Genomic DNA, 17,651 nt, shown 5'->3' with positions numbered 1-17,651 from the left:
GCTGTTGACTTGGGACATAAATAAAAAAGAATTGAGTTGAATTGAATTGAATTGAATTTATATAAATTATTACTATTTATATAAAGCAAATGTTGATACAGTAGTGTCTTCTTTGTTTTTAAATACAGAATATTGTTGTGTATACGGCATACCTTATATAATTTTGTATATCTTATATACGTATGACACACAACAGGATGCACACTACTAAGATTATCTCTGAAGTCCTAAAAGGAACATGTAAACTGTATCCAGAACATACAGAAACAATATTCTCTTTGAGCTTCTTGAAATTGTACCTCCCCTGTTTAGAGTTATTTTAATGTTAAAATTTAATCCAGCTCAGTTTAATTCTGTATTTATTTAGGCGCTTAGCTTAACAACCAGGGGCTAATCACAGAGTCAGCACGAAAGCAAACAACAGCAATGAGACAACACAGGACAAAATAAACAAGAACAATGGCAGAAGCTATCGGTTAATGTTGTTTATATTTCTAAAGATATCTCTACATGTATACACTGCATTTGCAGAAGAAACACATCTAGTTTAAGGGCGGCGGCTGGAGGAGCACGGAACGTGTTTTAAGTGTTCCGAATAGAAACACGAATTCCCACTGTTACGAAGACAGAGGGGCAGATTTTACCTCCTTTAAACACAATTGTTGAGAACAAAACATCAAAATGACGACGCCTGATATATGTCTGCAAAATGATTTTTTCTAATATGTTGTCGTAGTAATATTCCATGTCTTGAAAAAGAATCTATTTTGACAAAGGGCTTAAAATGTTCTTGTTACTCGCTCGAGCTTCTTGGGGTCAGAGTTCAGGCAACAGAAAACATACTCCAGTTTAGATCTGACCAAATCAGAGCACAGACTCAGTAAGCTGTCTATGGTGGAAGGGGAAATGGTCATAATGATACTAATATCTGTACGTGTTATTTATTTCACAGGATCTTAATGTCCACAACGACGGTCCGTAACGTGGCAAAGGTGAAGATTCTCAGACACTCACACAAGGGTGCTCTTTTCTTGTGTGAGTGGGCAGAGGGGTAGTTTTTTCATCGGAATTATTTTAACCGTTGTATTTAATCTAATGTGGGTACATGGTGTACTAGAAAATTGAATTGTTTCCTACTCTTTCCATTTCCAGCCAGCGGACTGTTTGAGCATAGTAGAAGAGAATTATGGAAGGTATTCCTGTAACAGACTGTAAAGGACCATAGGGTTGTGAGATGTTGAGGTTCCCACATTTTCGAGATAATTGTCTCACAAATAGCGGTAATGTTGTTAGCCTTAAGCTCCGGCCACCCTTTACCCCCAAGAATATTCCTGGTACTCATTTCTGTTAGGGGTTGAGTAGACCCCAGGGCCATAGTGCGGCTGGAAAGATTAGGTCAATTGAAAAAATCAAATGATCTCGTCGGAATTCGATCCCGAAATTTTTCGGTTTGTAGCATAGTGCCTCAACCAACTACGCTACCGCGTAGAGCGAAGAAATACACTGTATAGGCGCAGTCCGAGCTTTATGCATACCGAGTTCCTCTGGAACGGAAGTTAGAAGCAATGGTTGCTGAAGTAAATGGCTTATTTAAAATTATTGACTACTTATTGATTCTCATTTCACTAAGGACGCCTTTTAAATGAATAGATTGTGTAGAGTTTTAACGGTAGCATGATTTTGAATGAAGATTTGCAGAGAAAGTGGCCATGAACTTAATTAAAGCATAATATGATTATCTACCTGCAGGGACTGGCAAAACCCACTCGCACAAGATCAGCAGGCGGCGCCTGTAAGCACGCTGACCGTTATACATTCCTAGTGCCCGCCAAAGTGATCACCCATTTTAAAGATCTACTTTAATAGGAACAGCGGCACGCAGTAGTGTAGTTGGTTGAGGCACTATGCTACAACCCGAAAGGTCACGGGATCGAATCCCGATGAGGTGGATCCTTCCAGCCGCATTATGGCCCTGGGGTCGACTCAGCCTCTAAGAGAAATGAGTACCAGGGATATACATGGGGATAAAGGGTGGCCGCCACGTAAGGCTGACAACCTCACCGCCATTTGTGAGCCGATTGTCTAGAAAATGTGTGAACCTCAACCTGAGGCCTCCACGGCCTGTTACAGGGATACCTTTACCTTACCTTAATTTAATAGGAACACACACTTTACTTCGATTGATTTCTGGACTCTCTTTGCAAGGTTTAAGATGCTACTGCAGTTTCTATTTCGAATTACGGGCTGGGAACACGAAACCGAAGAACCTCATTTCAGTTGAATCCGCACCTTGCTGTGAACGTGTCGGGAACTGCAAACGTGGAACGCTATAAATCACAGCGTCATTTCTAGCCCATTATCCCACTGGGTTTGCTATGTATGCGCTTCATGGTGACAGTGCGAAATGCATTCCCGACTATTGTTTATGCCTACATGCTTCAGTACCAATGCTGAACAATAACATGCTCATTACTCATCAAACATAATCTTCTGCATTATCTCTGTTCGCTTCCTTTCAGTGTTTTCAGTCAGACTTATATTGGGACTGAAATAAAATGTTACTGTCGTCTGGGATTTAAGGCCGTATAATCCTNTCTTCTACCCTGAAGATGGGGGCGATACGTTCCTCCGAAACGTCGGTTAACACCACATATACACGGTGCCAAATCCCAGACGACTGCTTTCTTCAGTCCTCTGAATGTTTACAGACGTTTCGGAGGAATTGAATGAAACCCTCTTCAGCGTATAAGAGTATATAAGTTTAGTGGTTCTGTGAAGTGGACGTCTTGGATTAACTTTCATGTAATTTCCAAATTCTTTTTTCGGTTTTTGAATAGCTCATTGACCATCATTTCCTTTATCTCAGATATACATTTTGTTTGCAAGCGTGTCGCACATAGCGAGTTCGTAAATTATTTATTTGCAAATATATTTGAATATTCACGATATAATTATCTGTTTTCAATAATAATAGAATAATTTCCCACATTTACCTCATCATACATTTAGACGAGGTCATTGGATATTTTTTTCAATTTACTTAATCCATCCAGCCGCACTATGGGCCTGGAGTCGACTCAGCCTCTATCAGAAATAAGTATAGGAATATTCTTGGTGGGTAAAGGGCGGCCGGCGCGTAAGGCTGACAACCTTACCGCCGTCTGTGAGCCGATTGGCTAGAAAATGTGGGAATCTCAACATCTCACTGCCCTATGGGTCTCCACTGCCTGTTACACGGATACCTTTACTTTTTTTTTTACATTTAGGTTCCTAGACATATTTTCGAATGTGTCGTGAAAGGAATATTAGTACTACAATTTGATAAAATTAAGCATAACCATGGAAGTGAGCGCTGAACGCTGTAATGGAAAACGTAAAGAAGGAAGGAAGATACCAAAAAGAAAAATCTGCAAAGGAAAATATGTTCTGCTCACTAAGAGTGTGGCTTGCATATGTCTTAAAATTCTGACTTGCGGTTGGGATCATAAATTCATGAATTACATGTCAGTCAACATTGCTGTTGTCTCTAAGTCAGTACCAGTTGTCTGAAACAACAGAAAATGTTTAAATCCAGCTGTGCGCAAATTTTATTGAATTGGGTATTATTCGCGCAATCTAGTGACATGTTTATGAACCGCATCCAGTAAACCTCTATTCTCCCTAACGTATACTTGTGTTATGCCCATAGACGTTTTACATTTCAGCTCATTGCTATAGTCAGTACCGGCTCTGACAATCTCCCATGTATCCGTGCATTTGTTGACAGACGAAATGTTTCCAAGATCGTGACATTGCTAATAGCTGACTGTTAATTCTTAGTGGGAATTTATTTCTTCTTTTCGCATACTTCACTAAGGAAGGAAGCGCCCTTTGCTCGTTAACGATGTTGAAGGCCATGCGACATGGAATAGCTGTTACACCGGCACGTTTTTTTTTTTTGCTTAGTGTTCTGCCATTAGGACATATCGTTAACCCATAACTCATCCCCACCCCTTGTGTCCAGCTACATTAGATATACCATTAACGTAAAACAGAAATAAATATATATATATATAGAAGTAAATACTTAAAGATAAAACTTTTTTACTGCAACAGTTTTAATTTCTTAAACTTTCACTTTTACGAAAGTAGTCATTACTGATAACCATGATCGTTTGTTTTGAATTCATTTGTATGACGTATTTTACTGCAGTTGAGGTAGTATAAACATCTTGCTTATAGACGGGGACGGTTCTGTGGCTGGACACTTAGGGAGAGCAGCTTTGAGGAGTATAAATCGGAAACCCCAAATCCATACAATAATACGGTTAGTATTATTTGTTTAAAAATGTAAAGCTATCCCTGTAACAGGCATGCATGATGGGTGTGATAAATGCATAGAATGAAAATCGGAAGGTGTTAGGTTGGCAGGCTTGCTCATATATCTAAGGTTCGAGTCTCCTCTCTCTCTCTCTGACTTCCATCTTGCAGCCATTAGTGGTGTAACATTCCAGCAAGTAGAGTACAATCTGTGAAAGTTCAGAGTTCTACTTGAATAAAGTAAATGTTAAATATTGCAATCCACTACAAACAATCATCATTATCAGGAGGTAAGCTCGAAAGAGAAGGGATGAGCGAGGTTTGAAAACCTAATCCAGGGAAGAATGATAATATTAAAATTGCCCTTAAGGAAACCCTGTTTTGAGAATGTGAACTGGGTGTATTTGGTTCAAGAAAATGTTCAGTCCACAGTAGCTAAAACTAAGATCCGTGACCTGTAGTCCACAAGCGAACTATACCGATCTAGCGCCCGCCGTTTGTCAGAGAAGTTAGTGCCAACTTTTGCGGATAAAGGGTGTCGCGTGGTCAGCGCAACAAATCCCCACGGCCGTTAATTTCGGTTTCCTAGACCGGAGTCGTTATTTCCTTGAAATAGCTCCTCAATTAACCTCACGAGGTTGAGTGGGCCCGGTTCCAGGCTCACTACTTCTCGGAATATCTGGAGAGGCCGGAAATCGAACCCGAACCTCTGGATCTGTAGCCAGGAACTCTGACCACTAGACCGCAGACGGTCCAATTCACAGTAGCACTATAATAAAATTTGGGTTCCGAAAATAATTGACGGGGCATTTCTTGACAAGCTGAATTACTAGCCAGTTTCCTTCTCCAAGAGTGGCTGTCTTCCGTGGAACTGATTTGCTAATTAGTTCACATCTTATTCTTTCTAAAAGACTTGCGGTGCGGCAAATCACTAAAATTTGCGAGAGAACTGCATTTCTTGTTCTGATGCTACGGACCAGAGGTCCCGGGTTAGTTTCCCGGCGCTACCAGATTTTATGAGAAGTAGTAGGTTCGGAACGGGGCCCACTCAGCTTCGTGAGGATAACTGAGGAGCTACTTGAATGGAAAAGTACCGGCTCCGGTCTAGAAAACTGAGATTAGCGGCTGCGGGGATTCGCTGCGCTGACCACGCGACACCCTCTAACCGCTAAAGTTGGCACTAACTTCGCCGACAAGCGGCTGTCTCTCGATCGATATATTTCGCTTTCGGACTAAAGCCAAGGAAACTTCATTGGTAATTATATCAAACTAATATTTATGACAAAAACATTAATATCATTATTACTGTATATCTTATTTGAATAGCCTTATTTTACTCTCAGTGCGCAGTGAGAGAAGCAGACACGGGTTTACGCCTCCGAAAAGAATTTCAGCTGAAACTGATACACGTGTTACGAATAGTAATGTTACGTTTAGATTAGCAGAACCGCACGTATAAATTTTCATCACAATACAGTCACTGGTTTCACGCTTACATGAAGTCACTGACGTATGAAATGGGACGTTCTCGACGATAAAAACGTTCCAGTTCTTTGTCTGAAGAAGGTATAGAGCTAAAAAATCTCTGTTTTCAGCGAGCAATACGGCGATTTTTTACGTAGTTTTTAAAGTAAATAAAATTGCTTTGTTCTACTTATTACATAAACACATGAATTGTTCAGAAATATGCTAGTAGTAAAAACAATTATTCATGCTCAGGAAAGTATATTTCATATATTAAAACTGATGTAGTTTGTCAACACAGAGTTTGTTACAAATGACACAAACAGAGCGTTGTTTCAGATGGAGTTCTATCTAATGCATCGTCATTTTCCCCTTCATTTGATGTCGCTTTTATTAATTAGTGACATAGGTCTCACCAGTACAGTGTTTGTAATCATTTAACTATTTTACAAATGTATACTTCAATTTTAGATATATTTTATGTAATAAATTTTATTTTATATGACGTTATGTTCGTCAGTTTATGTCAAAAGTCGCACCCTTTATTGCTTAAAACGTTTTAATCATTTCTCAGTATTATATTTAATTGCCTTCATTTGAAGTAACGTTTTGGGTCGAGATTAATTTTAGGCGCAGAAGCAAGAGGGTTTTTATCTCCCATTGCATCGACAGGCGAGTTTGAAGTAACACTGTCATACTGAGCTTGCGAAGATGCCGTTTCTGGAGAGCTGCTGCTAATGTCTGTCATATGAAATGGAACATACATAGCTGCAACATTTCCCATAGGTGAGGTCTCCATATATTCCAACATGGAGGAGTCATGAGGTTCAACATGATCCTTCACCACCATTGGAGTATGATACGATGATGTACCTTGGGGACGATTCTTTACAAGTTGTTTCATTGCGTGAAAAAAGTATTTATCATGTTTATCACCGTCCGAATATAACTCAGGGGGACCATACATTTCTTTTGGAGAGAAGCCATACATGGCCATCGGAAAATCTGATCTATTGTATTCTATATATACTTTGTTATACTCATAGGGTTTCATTGCGTGATTGTTGTGGTAATCCAGTGGTGACATTTGTTCGTTTTGTACGGACATTGGAACAGCGTGATTTTCAAAATGATGATGATGATGATAATGATCATCACCATATGATTGATATTTATGCTGTTTTTCTCCGGACTGACTATAAAAGTACGGTGGTGACATTTGCATGTTTTCTGCAGGTGTTGCGTCAACGTATGCCCTGTGTCTTTCATGATAATGATCAGGCCGATAATTCTGCGGTGGATGTACAAACGAAGAATAGCCATATTCTTCATATGTGTTGTGGTGATGCTTATCAAACATGGGATACTCATAGTGTTGTGGGGAATGAAGCGAAACACGTGGTTCTCCTGCCATGTCTGTGCTTGGATAATAGTATTCTTTTGGTGGAAGAAGGAATTCTTCGGGCATAAAGGCTGTATGCTCTTGATGGTGGAAATTCATTCTGTTATTTGCTGTGTATGCATGGTGTCTCTCAAAGGTATTATCTGAAAAGAAGAAAAACATTAAATTCGATTAAGGTAAATTTGACTCATGTGTGGGGTTACTGTGAGCAATGTATACAGTTTTACAGCGCAGGTTATTTGGAAAAACTCTCCTTTTCTCGGCAAACAAAAAATTGGAAGAATTTGTGATTTTGTTTCTGTATATAAGGAAATCCGCCACTGGCCAAAATTGAAACCTTTAACAAGCATTTCTAAATTACACCTTCAGTATGAATATTTTTTTTAATTCGCATAATGGGGGGTGGAGTCCAGCTAGATTCACTCGGCACGGTGGCCACTGATTGGTCTATTGTAGCCTGCCCCGGGTGATTATGATGATGAAGAATTTGGTGGAATGAAGATTGGCAGGGGAAACCGAAGTTCTCAGAGAAAACCTTCCCCAGCGCCACTTTGTCCACCACAAATCCCACTTCACCAGACCCGGAATCGAACCCGGGCCTTCGCGATGGGAAGCCAGCAACTAACCGCTTGAGCTATGGCGCGGCCTTTCAGTATTAATAAGTCAGCTCCCCTCTTTTCTTAGATCCGAAAGCGTTCGGACGATGGTGTGTAACACTCAGAATTACTGTTTTTTTAACTTTTTTCGTCATCCGGTGTTCTAAAAACCAGAGAACCCGACACTTCTGAAACTGAATATGTTTCCGTCCAGACGTGAGGAGGAGACACCTGCTCTGTTCGGTCCCTTAGAAAGAGGTGACATCTATCGCTGGATAACCTGTATCAGGATAACTGCAGATATATGAACACCGAAGACTAGGCTTTGCTTGTGCGAGATAACACGGGAAATGTAAAATAAGAAGTTGTTGCATGCATAAACTAATATAGAAATGGAGGTGAAAATTTCATGCAAAAACCCTAGGCAAGAAAAGTTTCTTTTTCTCAGTTTCAGGTCCGTGCTTGCTTTATCACAATTTTTATTTTACATTTTTTCGGCTATCTCCCGTTGACAAAACCTGGTCTCAGGTATTTACACAGTAGTAGTTGTATTGGCATACTTTGTCCAGTGATTGATGTTAGCTCTTTCGAAGGGACCCAACAGAATAAGTGCCTCCCCCCTGATCTGAGGGCAGAAACAGATGCAGATTCCGAAGCATTGTGTTCTCTAGTTTTTTTAGAATACCGGACGTTGGGCAAAGTCCAAAACCCAGTAATTCTGAATCATTTTTCTCCATTATGAGTACACCCAAACGAACCCTAGGCTAAAATTTTGAGAGAAGCCACAGTCGCATCCACAGATGTATTTTTCGGTGACCCCTGAAAGCTAAATAATGCTTACAGTTCGTACGTCATCCGCCGTTAAATAAACCTCAGACGGAACCTCACGTAGAGTGCTTTGACCATCCGGAACATCAGAATCTCATTAACAGGTCTGTATCGAAATATCTTACGCAGTAACTGCCTTCTAAAGCGGCCTCCGTAGTCTAGAGGTAACGTTCCCACCTCACGACTCGTGGTACGCGGGTTCAAATACCCGGCGGAGGTCGTCGAATTTTTAAGGGCGGAAAAATTCAGGGAACAAGTCCTCCGGGAGGGACTTTAATCTGTGTGTCCCGTGTCGTAACTTTACGGCACGTAAAAGAACCTCATATCCCCAAAGGGGATCACTGAGCCAAATTCCAGGACGTTTCCCGCCCAACAACAGTTTCTAAGGCCTCCGATAGAAGGGTGAAGCATTATAGATACCGCTACGCAAGTGGCCGAACTCGCTTGCTCGGCCTACCATTTATCGGTAGGGTAAAGAGACTGGTAGAATATCATAGAAGGAAGCACAATAGATCAAACTGGTCGCGGTGCATGGGGAAACCCACCCTCTCTAACTAACTAACTAACTGCATTCTAAAAGAAGTTATTGAAGGAAAGATAGAGGAGCAGATAGAAGTGACCAGAAGACGAGGAAGAAAACGTAATAAGATGCTGGATGATCTTGGGGACAGAAGAGGATATTTTCATTTGAAGGAGAAAGCTCTAGATCGCATCAAGTGGAGGAACTGTTTTGGAAGAGACTGTGGACCTGTCGTCTTGACAGATTACTGATGAATGAATGACGAAAGATGATTATTAAACTTAACACAGTATCACTATACTTGTATTTCAAAATGAGGAGTGCGCTGAAGCAAAGTACATACACTAGCACGCTTCTAGTTTTCTGCAAGTAATTTTTTGACTAGCAGAAAGATCATTAGTTTTTCAAGATGGATTTTTCTCCATGGAGTTAATTAGTTATTCGCTGAAATTAAATGTATGAATACTGTTCTGCTGTGTTAGGTGGAACGCAAGATTTCTCCCCCAGTTATTGAACTTGATGTCGATTTCTGTGTACAATGTAGGATAGAGGCGATCGGTGTAGTGGTCATGCATAATTTAGATTTCTGGGAAATAACTCTTTCATATGCAAGTTTAAATAGTAAATATTATTTACTAAAGCCTTTTTTTCGTCCACACAGCAATTAATAATGTGATATGAGAAATATCCAGCTAAAAGTTTCGACATTAGAACGCCATACCCATGCTTTCATACATTTTCATTCCACGTAATTACTGAGTTTTATACAGGAGTATCATTATAAATTGCCTGTTAATTGTTTAATTATTCTTTACATTGTTTATAATATATTGTTAAAATGCAATATAATAGACTTAAGAACTTACTTACTTACTCATGGAGCTATGCTCTTGTTGAGGAGCCGCCAATTCTGCAGCAACTCAAGAATTTACCAGCATTTTATCGAACCCGAAAGTTCATTACAGTGTTGACAAGAGCCTTTCATTGGTCTCTGTCCTGAGTCAGATCAATCTAATCCATCCCATCACATCTCTATGAGATCAATTTTAAGATTGTCCACCCACGTACGCCTGGGCCTTCCCAGTGGTTTGTTTCCTTCTGGCTTTGTCACCAATATCCTACATCATTTCTCTCCTAACCCATTTATGCTACATGACCTGCCCACGTCATCCTCCTCGACTTGATCATTCTAATTAAATAGATTTAAGAACAATAAATATAATATAATATAATTATTCTTACATGCACTAATTGCATATGATTTAGTAATAAAACTATTTTAAATCGGTGGATCTTATAGGCAAAATTGTGTTAGGTGGCCCCTTACTGCTCTCTTCTGATATACTCCCAGTTCTCTATGTTCATAGTAGTACACGTCTGGTATGTTAAAACAGGAATTTCAGGCTCTTATAATAATTTAAGTAGCCGGGTTTTGCTGGACTGAAAAGCAGAAGCAGTTAGTACTCAAAAATATACATTACATGAATGGACTTCAAACGATGTACGTACAAGGAAAGAATTTGAAGTTAATACAAAGGCACCTTTTATTTATGATTAATTTAATTAAGTAATGTACGTTGTATTGAAATTAACATCCGTATGGATTCGTTGCTCCGACCGCGCGAGACCCTCTATCCGTTAAAATTAGCACTAACTTCGCCGATAAGCAGTGGTCACTCTCTCGGTATAAGTTCTCTTGCGGACCAAAGTCACGGAGTTTGTTATGTTTTATCCGTTGTATTGAAAGATACTACAATAAATAAGATTCAATGTCTGACACTTTCGAACACCTCTTTCATAGTATGGTTTGTATGACTACAATCACTGTATGCGCAGAGTAAAGTGATACGATCACATGACTTACCTTCAGGGAAATGTGGACGTCCCGTAGTTCCCTGCAAAAGAAATGAAGACTGTAAGGATCGACTCTGGAGCGCTTATGAAACAGTTTTGTCAGTCTATTGAGGACACTGCTTGAGAGATAGACTTCAAAGGATTCTGAAGATGGTGTATATTGTACAGAACTATAAGGTTTATTTTGGACTCTATCCATCGTCTGGTATATATAAAAAAAACCACAACTTTTCGGAGACAGGATCTGTCTCCGTCCTCAGATGGACGGGTCAAGATAGATCCCCCTCAACAAAGAAGAAGTCAACAAGTCAAAATGAAAGTTTTTATGAAAATCAGTCTCTTCCGCTACATGCGCTAGTTTCGCTCTGGAGTTTAGGCTTATTTCGAGAAGTCACCATGGTGGCATGATTCTTTATCTGCATAATTATCTATACATCCTCTATATATTTACCCTCCTTTTTAACTTAATTCCTGGAACTTAATCCATACCACTGTTTTATCACATGTTTGGCAAGTGCATGCTTGGCACAAAAGTTTTAGTTTGTCCTTTATTGTGATTTTATTCTTATCTCCCACTGATGGAACCTGTTGTCAAGGGTTTATAGGTTGTTCTCTATGGACCGGGGTTTGTCCAGTGATTGAGACAACTCCTTCTAACGGGCCCATCCATCTGAGGACGGAGACAGATTGAGTCTCTGAAACGTTGTGGTTTTTTGTCTTAAATATACCAGACTATGAATATAGTCCAAAATAAATCTTATAGTTCTGTACTGCTTGAGAGGTTAATTTGAAAGAGTGATATGGGAAGGTGACAAGTACAAAAATAGGAGCTATTGTAAACATTTCTTAGGAGTTTCAATTTGCAAACGCTCCGCAATATAGGGCACAAGTGAGGTTTAAATTATCTACGAGTAATTATAATACGAGAAAGATGGTTTGCAGAATTTATATCCCTTCACATACCAGGACATTGTTTCGAAATCCAGTGCGTTCAGTTAAGGAGGAAACTTCCCAACACCACACTGACCCAGCCGAACATTCCTCACAGATTGCTACTGTCACTACCGAAAGCAGAATGAGTTATTATCGCTGATAAACGAGCGCTGTTATAGCTACAGTTACAGCAGCAATCTGTGAGGAATCTTGGGCCCGGTGAACGGCGTTGCGAAGTTTCCTCCATGATTGAACACCCTGTATAATCATATTAGTTGATTCCTATGTTATATCGAGGTTTTCATTAGAAAATATTTGTAAATTACACTATATATTTGTTTGTTACAAACCGTAGTCAGATTAATGTAAAACAATTTATCATTAGAGGAAAATTATTTTTGTATCACTTGTATAGAGTCATACACACAGACCTGGTATTGGCTATAACACAATATTAAAATGGACTTACTTATAGAACTATGATGAATAAATATGGCCTTTAATATTATGAATATTACATACATCTATAGTACATCTTGTATGAGATGTGTACACATAGTAGCTAGTCTGGTGATGACGTGCTTGCGTCTAAACACGTAACCCAATAGAAAAGCATTAAATATTACAAGTTTATTTCGCTTATATAAGAAATGTATTGAGCTTACCCGAAGGACGAGCAGTGCCAGCAAAAGGTACGGTCCCATCATCGCTGTCTTCGCAAGCATGTCTGCCTTCTGAATCTCTGTCTGAAACCTTATATTGACTCCTCCTTGTCGCTAAATGACACGACCTTAACCATCAGGCAGTGTTACATATCGTGGCTGCCCGAAAGTCTCTCTGTTCGGTTCATAAAACCCGCAGGAGCGGAACAAAAGCTTGGATTCATTGCCCATTTATGAGGAGCTCTTAAACGCTTCACGCTTCTTATTAAGAAATACTGACACGAGGCATGTTCGAACGTTTCCTTACAATAAAAATCGGATTATATTTATTTAGTATCCCGGTTTCTATTCGCTACATTTTCCCGTGAGAGAAAGTATGTGGTTTTGAAACATATAGGTATACATTCTCTACTCTAAAATTAAATTGTAATAACTGAAGTAATTAATATATTCATTTCTTATCTCATACTAATATTTTGTTTCAGCAGAATTTTAATTTTATTAATACTTCACTCACTGTCTCTAACGGAACTCAGACATTCAACATCGCTAATACCAAAGCCCACTCCATCCATCTTCAATTTTGTTCTCCCATAGTTGTCCCAGCCATTCAAATGACTGTGTCCCAAAATATGTCTCCTTCAAAATTCTTACGCGTCCAGTTTTCCCCCCATCCTGTGTAAATGATCAGTCACTCTTAGCCACTTATGTCTGCTCCTCCAGTATACCTTCGTGGTCCATCGTGGTAATATGGTGTACCATGTAAGTTGATAAGAATAAATATTTATTATATGAGAAAGCGCGTTTCTCGACAGCATCTGTGATATAGTGGTCAAAATGCCTGGCTACAGATCCAGAGGTCTGGGTTCGATTTCCGGCGTTACCAGATTTTCTGAGAAGTAGTGGGTCCACTCAGCCTCGTGAGGATAATTGAGGGGCTATTTCAAGGAAATAGCGGCTCCGGTCTAGAAAACCGAAATTAACGGCCATGAGGATTCGTTGTGCCGACCACGCGACACCCTCTATCCGCTAAAGTTGGCATTAACTTCGCCGACAAGAGGCGGTCTCTCAGTCGGTGTAATTCGTTCGCGGACTAAAACCACGGAGTTTTTTTTTTGAAGGCGCGTTTTTCTTTCTCTCTCGCTCACGCACACACACACACACAAAATACATCATAAAATATTTATGCCCTTGTATTCTAAATATATATCAGAAATATTATTGTTTTATAGTTTACCTAGCGAGATATCACTGAACAATAAAATTTTAATGGTCCCGAGTAAGATCGTGGTAACATAGTAAACCTTTAGAGCGAATGGATGCCATGGTTGTAGAGAGTGCTGATTCTTCCAGTAGGTGCTTCTGCCAAAAATAGTCTTTGTATCGTCGCTGTCGTCATAGTTATGTAAAAGAATGCTTATTTAGAAGAAATTTGACACCTGTAAGTTGCATTTTTCGCTCTCGAATGCTGTGATGGTATGGCTGAATCTGAATACGTGAAGCCCCTAGTACCCATAAGCAAGCATTGATTGAAATTATTAAGTAGAGTGACAACTGCATGGAGAATATTGATTTTGTTGAAACATTTTAATCAGAATATGCGATATACTGTAAAGTCACAGCTAGTACTAAGTACGAGGCATGAACTGGCTTCGCTCGATGGAACAATGGGATCATGGGTTCAAATCCCACTCAAGGCATGGACTACTGTTTTGCGTTTATTCTGTTTTTGTGTTAGGTAGCGGCCTTGCGACGGGCTGATCCCCCGTACAAGGAATCCTATCGACTGTCTAAGATTAAGACACTGAAGTAAGACGATGGTTTCACCGATGCCCCCACGCTCCAAGTGGAAACAACAGTAATAGGAGAATATGATTAGTAAGTAGTACGCAATTAACATGCAGATTGACACAGCCTCTTCATGAGATGACCCAGTTGACGCAGAGACAATGCTTGACATTCAGTCAATTCATTTTTGCGCAGTTCTAAAAAACACTCGGACATACGAGTAGTTTTCCTCAGTGCATCTTTTCGAACCATTTTTACAGTCTTTGGGTTAACGTTATCTTTCATCTTGACCAAAAACTGAACGGTTAGTTCTGTCTAAGAAAATAATGACTGTTTATTGTGAGAATCATACGAAGCCCATAAATAATTTATATCATCGGAATGTGAACAGGTTACTAGTGACAAAGTAATAAAGTAACGGTAACCTTGTAACAGGCCGTGGAAGCCCATAGCGTGGTGAGACGTAGAGGCTGCCACACTTTCTAGACAGTCGGCTCACAGATGGAAGTAAGGTTGTCAGCCCTACGCGCCGACCGCCTTTACCCCCCAAAACATTGGAAGAATATTCCTGGTACTCATTTCTGTTAGAGGCTGAGTCGACCCCAGGACCATAGTGCGGCTGGAAGGATTAGGTCAATCGAAAGAAATCTAATGACTTCATCGGGACTTCAACCCGCGACCTTCCAGCTTGTGGCATAGTGCCTCGACCAACTACGCTACCGCGTGGGCCCACTAATAAAGAAGTACGACAAAAATATACTGTTATGCTTGAAATGTCTAGTTAACGAGCAAGAAGACGAACAATTTTGTATTTGGCTAATAACATGCATTCAAGCACAAAATGTTAATTTTAATTTACAAAGTCGCGTTCCTTAGTAAAAGAATTTGATTCGAAAACTTGCACTTATTTCTCACACACGCTTCATAGGTCACAGATTTCTATTATTTTGAAATCAACTGTTACATTTGGGGTGCCAAGAAAATGTCATTTCAATCCATTGCCTCCACACATGATTAAAAGTCAATTGAAACTGGTGAAGTTGGTCTGTAGAAAATTGATATTTTACTTTTGGACAGCTCGAGGACGTCGCAGTATTTCCTTATAAAAATAGTGTGTATGCAGTTTTGTTTAGCGAGATAATTTTAAAAATTACTAAAAGTAATAAAAATTACATCAGCCGTTTTTCGAGATAGTCGCATTTTTATGTTTAGGGTGGTCCATGGGAGTGGCCATGTTCTTTTGGAGTTAAAATGTTCATGTTCACCGAGAACGGACCTATGACGGTAAACTCTTGAATTTTGTATATGAATAAACTCCATCTGATCGTTAAGACCCTAGCAAGGCGCACGGGCAAAGAGGTAGACAGACAGATGACATTCCAAAAAAAAAAATTCACAAGTTCGGGGAGCTAAAAAAATGAAACCCTTCAAAATCTCGAGCGCGATTCTTTACGCAGTCACATTAATTTTTCATACAACTTGCATGAGAAAGTAAAGATGCTTAAGGACAAAATCCACGAAAATATTAACAGAGACTCGCTTAATAAATATGATAATACACGTTTATCCTGTATACGTTGCGTACCTATATTAGAAATGTCAATATAGTGACCTTTTATTTTGAAAAGCTATTAATTTTAAGTAAAAACTGCATAATGAGGTGCTTCATAACTTGTACTTTTCTTAGAGTATAATTACAATGATCAGGTCAAGGAGAATGAGATGTACAGGGCATGTAGCACGAATGTGGAGAAGAGGAATGCATATAGGATAGTGGTGGGAAAGCCGGAAGAACGGAGACCACTCGGAAGATCAAGATGTAGATGGGTGGATAATATTAAAATTGATCTTGGAGAGACAGGATGGGATAGTATGGATTGGATTGATCTGGCTCAGGATAGAGACCAGTGGAGGGCTCTTGTGGACACGATAATTAACCTTCGTGTTCCATAAAATGTTGGGAAGTTCTTGAATGGCTGCACAACTGACAGCTTCTCAAGAAGGGCTCAGCTCCATGAGTGAGTGAGTGATTTTTATTAATGCTATAATGCCATACTCTGATAACATAATGTAATTGTGCGTGGTATACATTAATATTCTTTAGAACATACTTTTCTTTACGTTAATAGTGCCCTGTGACTTTTATAAATACCAAATGGACATAAAATTGTAATATAATAGCATATCTTAATGGCAGCTGTTGAGTCATTTTCTTGCATGCTTATCGACACTTGGACACGTGTACACGCTGTTCTCTTTCTATGGGGTGGAAGGAAGCAAACTGAAAATTTGTAAAAAAAAAAAAAAAGGAGCCCCGGAAAATATTTGGATTTAAAAGGACAAAGTGGAGAGACAGGGACATTACATAACGCAAAACTCTTTTATTTATACAAGTCATGTAATTACACTTACAACAGTGATGTAAGAATTGGTTGGACATGTAGACTAATTTGAATTCGCAATGTTTGCAGTGTATTGCTGAGAAACTTCTGGGAAAGAAGACCGTGGGAAAGTTGAAGGAGATAACATTAATGCTGATCTTAGAAAATATATTTTGAAAGTAGGACGCGGGTGGAAATATCTCATCCTTCCCGTAGCTGCAGCTGATGTCTCATTATGAAATATGTCACACCGATGTCGTAGATTTATTTTCATGTTGACTCTAATACGAATGACTTGCGGAATATTAAAGCAGAAGCCACGTCGAAGCGCATTAACTTTGCCTCAAGACGGGCCTATCTAAGAAACAAATGTTGTGAACTTCAGTGTTATTTAAAATGTATAACAGCGTGAAAGATTATTTAGAGATGATGCTGATAATATACGAGTCTCTGTCGTAGAGCACGTGATAATTTATAAATTGGGATAATATACTTTATGCAAAGGAATATTTTATTATGAGATTTATTACAGCCGAAACTCATACGACAATTCGTAATTTTTTTTTACTTTTTATTTATATATGCCTGTATGTTAATGGATGAAACCTTTGGGCTTAAGTTTTAAACAAATTATATAAAAAATTGCACAGTGAGTGATTATGAAAGAGAAGACGTTTTTAAGACCGAGTAGTTTCTAGATTAACAAGCAGCGAATTATCCGGGTTGCAGATTACCCGAGGGATCTGTTTATAAAAGAGATTTGTGTGTCAGATCTCATGAAATAAAAATTTGTGTGAAATTACTTTTAATAAAGAAAAAAATAAAAGAAACTCCGTGACCTGTATCCAGCAAGGATACCGACCGAGCGACATTCGCTTGTCTTCGAAGTTAGTGCCAACTTTTGCGGATAGAGAGTGTCTCGAG

General features: G+C 39.3%; 1 protein-coding gene across 1 annotated transcript; it reads right to left on the bottom strand.

Annotated features, from left to right (window-relative positions):
- Positions 1-6,007: 6,007 nt before the first annotated feature.
- Positions 6,008-12,668, bottom strand: LOC111864387. The gene is made up of 3 exons (XM_023851608.1): positions 12,562-12,668; positions 10,974-11,004; positions 6,008-7,308 (listed from the first exon to the last, which is right to left on the bottom strand). Exons 1-3 carry the CDS (start codon positions 12,619-12,621, stop codon positions 6,356-6,358), a joined length of 1,044 nt encoding a protein of 347 aa, XP_023707376.1. The 5' UTR covers positions 12,622-12,668; the 3' UTR covers positions 6,008-6,355.
- Positions 12,669-17,651: the final 4,983 nt, after the last annotated feature.

Source organism: Cryptotermes secundus, unplaced genomic scaffold (genome assembly GCF_002891405.2).
Source record: "Cryptotermes secundus unplaced genomic scaffold, Csec_1.0 scaffold357, whole genome shotgun sequence".
In the NCBI taxonomy this organism is placed as follows: domain Eukaryota; kingdom Metazoa; phylum Arthropoda; class Insecta; order Blattodea; family Kalotermitidae; genus Cryptotermes; species Cryptotermes secundus.
The sequence above is the reverse complement of the archived record's forward strand: the minus strand, read 5'-3'. Positions and strand labels throughout refer to the sequence as shown.